Below are 7582 nucleotides of genomic sequence, written 5' to 3'. Positions count from 1 at the left end.
AAATTATTATATTTTTTATAACTTATTTTATTAAATTTTATTATTATTATCTATATATTAAAAATAGCAAAATAAAATTTAAATTAAATTAATTTTAAAATTTAAATTAAATTTAATTTTAAAATTAATTTTGTATATAATGAGGGCAGGGCAGGGTGGGATGGGGCAATACCCAAACCCACCTCAAGTTTTAAAAAAAAAAATCTCATACCCGTCCCAAACCCATTTATTAAAATTAAACCCCATCCCATTAGGGGCTTAGCGGGACGGGTACCCGAAAAAACTAGTCTCATTGTCATCCCTAATTGAAAGTATGTTTGATAGTGATTTTAGAAAGTATTTTTAACAGTTTTTTAATACTTGAAATATAAAAAATTTTAAGTGTTAGAAACATTATAAACACTTCCTAAAATCACTATATGCATTCTTAGAGTGTATTTGAAAGTGATTTTAGAAAACGTTTTTAACATTTTTAATACTTAAATGATGAAAATTTTCAAGTAAAAAAAATATTAAAAGAATTTTTTTAAATTAGTACCAAACAAACTCTTAGTAAATTAGACTTCATAAAAAAACCTTTTGAAGAACATTTTAGACCACTTTACTAAAGCTTTTTTTTTTTTTTTTTTTTGTCAAAAATGGTTTTCATTCGATTTGTAAAGGATTTTTTTTTCTCATCTAAGATCATTTTGGATGAGTTTAAGTATTTAAAAGACAAATAAAATGCACTGGAATCCTAATACACTAATTCAACCTTACATGAAAATGTTCTAAGGGGCATTCAACACACTAATATCTAATATCTTTATAATGCTTCTTGATTTTCAATTTACTCTTTGAATTATTTAATTATTTTAAAAAACCAAATAACTCTAACCTTATTCTAAAATATATACCAAAATTTAATCTCATAATTAATAAGTATGATTAAATTTGAACAACTAAAAAGTGCAAAAATAAATTTAAATTTAAATACAAGTAAATAAGGCTAAAATACAAAAAAAATAAAATTTAAATACAAAGAAATACGAATATTATCAAAATATTAAAAAAATAAAATCTATTTTATTTAATCTCATAACCCCTTTTAACTTATTATTAATATGCCCATAAATTAATTTCACATGCCAAATCTGCCCCATCCATAATCCTAAACAACACATGGGAAAGCTGAAAAGGCAATAAATAAAGCATGTTGTTTTTTCCACCAATCACGTGATGTTGTAGCATCCCAATAAAGTAAATAATTTATACTCGGGTTTCTTTATTTTAGGAATTTGCTGTGAAGGGCGTGCAGGAGCCCAAAAAACGTTCCATATGAGAAGTGGTAGGTGAGTCTGATTCAACACCACGCGGTCCATGCCACATGTGATAACCCATGTCCCAAGACCCTTATATTATTAAGACCACAAAATTAAAAACATTGGTATAAATTCTATAAACCACCTCGAATTATTATTTGTCTCCTACCCCACCTCAATTCATGTCACTTCAACCAAACCTACTTGGCTAGTGGTGGTCAATTATTAATTAATTAATTTTACTTAACTTTTTTTATTCAATTAAAAATTAAAAAAAAGTGCCAATCCCTGTGGCATAATTATAGTCTTTATTGAAATCTAAATATTACATTGGGTGCTTTAGCTTGTAAAGGCTTGAGCTCCACTTTGGGACAATGACCCCACAACCACTACCAAAACGCATAATTTCCTACTTGTCAAGGGTCAGTCGGTGAAATTAGCAATACAGGCATGGGGCTCACAGGCCTTGGCGGATGGCGCTGGCTCCACATGGGGAGACGGGGGGACCGGCTTCCCCAAGAGCTCCGCCGGCAACTCATTGATGCCCTTCAAGTAAAAGGTGTAGAAGAGCTTGAAGGGGAAAACAATCTGCTGAAGCTTAACCTGACCGTAGGCCCCTTCGAAGATTCCGGAACCACCGGTGATGGCCAGATACGTATCCTCGTAGGTCAAGTAAGCCCCCTGCACCGATATGTGACCATAGTCTCCGAAATAGAAGCTGTATATGGCCTCGTATCTGTCTCCTTTTTTCTCTGGAACATTCTGTATCAGCACGCATATCCCCGCTGTTACTCCCAACCGCTTCTCCAGGTCTCCTGTGTAGATCTGCAATTCAACATCGTTTAATTGTAAAAGGTTAGGTAGTGTTTTCTTTTCCACCGAAACGCTAGATTTTCTCGGGAAATTTGAGGAAAAGTTGCCTTGTTTGTTGAAATTTCTTTTCAAGAACTTGCTTTGTTATTTCTTTACACTGACTTTACTTTAAAAGTCAATTTCCAGGAAAAAAAAAAAACGGATCCTAATGAGGGAAAAGAAAAAACAGAGATGAAACAGAGGACGAGGGAGGTGCCTTGTTGCTGAAAGGGACGAGATCGCCGAGGGAATTGACAGATTTCTGGCTCAATCGGAGGTAAGCTGGGCTCCCACGGTCTCTCTCATTGATCTCGTACACATGGAGTTCCTGCACTTTAGCTGCACAGAACCCAAAAAAGAAGTCAATCGGAAGACCAAACAAAATAGTTAATCTTTAAGCGACGAAAGTATGAAAATTACTCACAGGGTCGGGGAGGATCTGAAGGGCTGCTCTGGGCTTTGCATGAGAAAGAGATGGATCTCGCGGGTTTTGGGAAACTGTAGTGTGTGGAGTGGAGCGTGAGGTTGTGGGATGGAGATGGGTTGGAGAACTTGAAAGGGAGGAGTCGGTGGGCAGGGGTAGAGGAGACAGATCCAGGGTTGAGCAGCTTGAACGAGGAAGAGAAGTTCCTGAGAGCGGGGGTTGAAGAAGCCATTATCAGAAAAAGCTATCAAACGAGAAAGAAAGAAAAAGAATAATAGGATGACGATGGGTGTGAGGGGAGCCATGATGCCATTATATACATGTCCCTGTATCCCTATAGACTTCCCACTTCCCACTTCCCGCATCCCACGCCCCACTGTGGCGGCCTCCACTTTCGCGGTCGGCGGTCTACTAGCAAAAAACCGAGGCAATAGTATTTGTAAGTTTTTATTCATACGCACAATTCACGTGCCATGGAAAGTTGAAACAGCCACATTCAACTAAATATTCCAAACCATCCAGAAGACTCGGGAAGATGGACGCGCAAGAATTGGGAACCCGTCCGTACGCGACAAATGATGGTATAAAAAACGTGGTATGAATTTTGGACTGTGGGGTGGTTGTGTCAATTTTGAGTTCCTGTCATACCTTAAAAGTTTATGTTGGATATTTTAGATGGCTTTGAGATTCAAATTCAATCTAAGTTGGACGGTGATTAGAGCACATGAATTGCTCAAGATAAATTGGTCTTGTTATTAGGAGGTAAAGTTCATCTTGCTTCTAACTTCTACTTCGTATAGTTTGTTTTAATCGAATATATTTATGTTAAATGTCACATTTTTTGAAAATCGGATCAGATCGATTGATTCAATAATAGCATTAGGCAATTAAACGGCTAAACTAATCACATGCTTGTACTTAATAAAATACAAATAACAAATAGTGGTGGCTATCAAACTATGCCTGTATCCTGTCTCTTTAATGTAATTTAAGGTGATAAAATAAAAATATTATTTATTAATGTGACAATTATTACTTATATAGGAAAAAAAAAATAGAAAATTTTAAAATAAAGTTATCTAGCTTCATTTGTAGTATGATAAGCGTAAAAAAAATTATTGGTAAAATAAGATAATATTTTTTTAAATAATAAAATATACAACTATAAATTAAATAATAAAATATTATTTTACTTTTGAACAAGGATTGCATTTTACTAATTAATAAAATTAAAAATATTTGTATATTTAAATTTTATCAATGGAAAATAAAATAGTTTAAAATTTTTAAATTGTTTATATTTTTTGAACCTTGTATTATAATTTATATATATATATATATATATATATATATATATATATATATATATAATTTTAATACACTTAAAATATTGCCTTGACTAATGAATTAAGACTTAAGTGGTCTTTGTATTTTAGTTGAATAAAAAGTTAAACTATTTAACTTTTTTTTATTTAGGTAAAAACAATTTGTTGATATTAGTTAATATAATTAAATTGAATTTATTGATAACAAGTTCACTTTAATTATGTTGATTGATATTAATAGATTATTTTTAATTGAATAGGAAAAATTAAGGGTTTGTTTGATAACTGTTTTTTAGAACAATTTTATGTTTTCTAGAACAAAAAAGAAAAAAAAAACTAGAAAACACGGTTGACAACCAAGAACTTTTATCTGTTTTTTGTTCTAAAAACTAAAAAATAAGATATTTTTAGACAACATTTTTTAATTGTTTTCACTTATTTTTTTAGAATTGTTTTAAAAAATAATTATACAAACATACATAATGATTAAAAATAAAGGTGTAGATATAAAAATAATTTTTAAAATACATTTTAAAATATTAAAAATAAGTTCAAAATATTTTAAGTTTTCAAACAAATTTTTGTTTTACAAAACATTATAAAATAGTTTTCAAAAACTAATTTTCAAACCTATTTTAAAAAACATTTATCAAATAAGGTCTAAATATTTTAGTTTTTTCTGTTTCGTCAAAAAAATAAAAATCACCTTAGTAATCTTTTTAATTTAATGATTGTTTCAATAATTATAAAATTAAAAAATCATTAAAGCCTCTTATAATTAGATGGAGGAAAAAAAAAACTTATAAAAACATGTGTGTGGAATATAAAGGAGAAAAAGTAGGCAATGATTAACGAAGCATGTGAAAATGGTGGGACTTTGGTGGATGACAAAGAAATACTAAAACAAAGGTGACAGCAAAAAGTGAAGGGGAAGTGTGGAGTAGGTGAGCAATTTTGAGAAGCAAGCCGGTAGCCGAAGGATTTTTGACGAGAGTACTGGAGTTTAAAAAAATAATTCCTAAATTATTATTATGAAAAAATTAATTTTAAATTTATCATAGCTTTTATTAAGTAAAAAAGAGAACATTATTTTCTTTTAAAATCATCATTTCAAAAAATAATTTATATACAAAACCAAATTGTTTTTGGAAGATACGATTTCTAAAATTCATTTTTTTTAAAAAAAATTATACATTACAACTGTATCTTCAAGAGACGATTTATTTATTTATTTTTTATTTTTTTTAAAAGGAAGAAATTGTTTCTTGAAGAGACGATTTTCTAAAGTGACAATTTTTCCTTAAAAAAAAAATTGTTTGGGAGAAATTGTCTCGACTTCCTCCAAAAAAAAAAATTTTTTTTTCATTCTCTATAAAAATTTTAATTAATGATATATTTTTAATAATATAATTATTATAAATATATCTTATAAAATTAATTAATTTTGTTTACTAAATTTAATATATAAAAAATTATTATTAATTTATTAAATAATTATTTGCAAAATAAATAATTTTGTTTTTAGTTTATTAAAAATTTTTAGTTTGTTCAATGTTCATTTAAACAATTTTTGGATAATTTTTATTAAACAAAGAAATTTTTGGACAATGTTATTAAAAACAATTTTTCGAATTCTATTAAAAACAATTCTTTTGGATTTTTCTAAATGCATTTTTCTGAATTTTTATAAATAATAAAAAAAACTTTCTTTTATTAAAAATAATATTTTAAAATTATTGTTTTATCAAAACACTTTTACAGAATTCTTCCTCTCATTTAAACAAAATTTTTAGTTTGTTCGATGTTCATGTAAAAAAATTTTATTAGTTGTTGTATATATTTGTTCATGTAAATGTCAAAAATCCAACAAGCATCCCAACAATTAATAAAGTATCAACCATAATAAAAAAAATTAGTTATTATCATGAATGCAAAAAACCAATAACCTTGTTCATATGAACCATCAACAAAGAAACAATAAAAAAAAATCAATATGATAAATATATCAATAATTATATATATATATTTTTATATTAATTTAGTAAATAAAATTAATTAATTTTATACTATATATATATATATATATATATATATATATATATATATATATATATATTATTAAAAAATATATCATTAATTATAAATTTTATAGTTTTTTTATTGGGAGAAAATTGTCTTTTTAAATTTTTTTTTTTTAAATCATCTCTTAAAGAGATTATTTCTCCCAAACTATTATTTAACTTTTTTTTTGGAGAAAATCGTCTCTTGAAGAGATGATTTCTTTTTTATTTTTTTAGAAATTGTTTATTTAAGAGATGATTTTAGTGTGTAGTTTTTTTTTTAAAAAAAAAAATTAATTTTAGAAATCATATCTTCAAAAGACGATCCTTTTGGTATATAAATGGTCTTTTACGATTTTAAAATGAAATAACGCTCTCTTTCCTACTTGGCAAAAATTAAGATAAATTTGGAATTATTTTTTTCACAACGATAGTTTAGGAATTATTTTTTTAAACTGATGTCCTCTTGTAAAAAATCCCACAACTAAGGAGGTTGTGGCACCCACCAACATCAATATTTGATCACTCTTGGCCCATTTTTATTCGTTATCTACGAAGTCTGAATGATTTAAAGGGTATAATAAAATCTCTATGATTGAAAGAAGGATACGTTTACATCAAATAATGGGATGAAGGTGCAAAGTAATTAAACAAAATTCGATAAAAAATAATGACATTAAAATACGTATATGACACGACTTGATTGATTGTACTTTTTAGCATGTATTGATACAGTATTATTATAGTGATAACCTTTTGTTTTTATTATAATCACTAATCTAATTTCTAAATATGAATATGTTAGTGTATGCTTAAAAAAGAATCACCATAAATTTTATATTTCAAAAAAGATAAAGAGTAGATGTTTTTAGTATTTTTTTTTTAAATATAGGATGTTCAACCATGTTTTTTAGGATTTGTATTTTAAAAATTGTTTTTAAGTTAGAGAATAAAAGTAGTTTTTTACTATTATTGAAAATTAGAGTATTTCACTAGTTTTTAGAGAAAAAAAAATCTGTTTGGATAAAAGAATTGATGTTGCTTTTAAAATATGTATAATTTATATTAAAGAATAATTATTAGAAAATATTTTAGTATTCATTTTTTAATGCAAGTTAAATAAGTAGTTCCATTGAATTTTTTTTTTTTTATGTGAAAAAAAAAATTAAAAGTGTGTAGCCAACCAAGTACATATAAAGTATTTCAAGTGGATTATGGTAGTGAAATAATTTTCATATTTTGTATATTTGTTTCATATATTAGGGCAACTATTTAATTACCAATTTTCATAAACCATTAACATAAGCATCACATGTATGGTGTGAATTATTATTTGATAAGTTGTCATATCTGTTGCTACTATGAATAAATTCATTGCATGAATTATTTCAGCTATAGGGTCTTTCTTATTTTCAACTTCAAGTTTTTCTTTTTCCCTTGTCTAAACATAACATCATTTTGAGTCCACTTATGAATAAAATTAAAAAAAAGTATAAGTTACAACTATTAATGGTTGTCTACTTGGTTTATAAGACTTTCAACACACTAAAACGACACTCAATCCTATTTCCAAGTAAGGAATGCTTGTAATTGAATAATTTTTTTATAAGTCCTTGGTTG

The 7582-nt window shown here is 27.3% G+C and overlaps 1 protein-coding gene across 1 annotated transcript; it reads right to left on the bottom strand.

Moving 5' to 3' along the window:
• Positions 1-1569: 1569 nt before the first annotated feature.
• Positions 1570-2948, bottom strand: LOC117931254 (allene oxide cyclase, chloroplastic-like). The gene is made up of 3 exons (XM_034852189.1): positions 2578-2948; positions 2371-2492; positions 1570-2126 (listed from the first exon to the last, which is right to left on the bottom strand). The coding sequence occupies exons 1-3, from the start codon at positions 2807-2809 to the stop codon at positions 1725-1727; spliced, it is 756 nt and encodes a 251-aa protein (XP_034708080.1). The 5' UTR covers positions 2810-2948; the 3' UTR covers positions 1570-1724.
• Positions 2949-7582: the final 4634 nt, after the last annotated feature.

This window comes from Vitis riparia, chromosome 14 (genome assembly GCF_004353265.1).
Source record: "Vitis riparia cultivar Riparia Gloire de Montpellier isolate 1030 chromosome 14, EGFV_Vit.rip_1.0, whole genome shotgun sequence".
NCBI classification, from domain to species: domain Eukaryota; kingdom Viridiplantae; phylum Streptophyta; class Magnoliopsida; order Vitales; family Vitaceae; genus Vitis; species Vitis riparia.
The sequence above is the reverse complement of the archived record's forward strand: the minus strand, read 5'-3'. Positions and strand labels throughout refer to the sequence as shown.

What these genes read in the sequence shown, in the direction of transcription:
- LOC117931254 (XM_034852189.1), bottom strand. Translation starts at nt 2,809, where the DNA reads ATGGCTTCTTCAACCCCCGCTCTCAGGAACTTCTCTTCCTCGTTCAAG. An exon ending in TTCAGATCCTCCCCGACCCT is followed by an intron (nt 2,493 to 2,577) that starts GTGAGTAATTTT and finishes GGTTCTGTGCAG; the next exon opens with CTAAAGTGCAGGAACTCCAT. An exon ending in TCGTCCCTTTCAGCAACAAG is followed by an intron (nt 2,127 to 2,370) that starts GCACCTCCCTCG and finishes GTTGAATTGCAG; the next exon opens with ATCTACACAGGAGACCTGGA.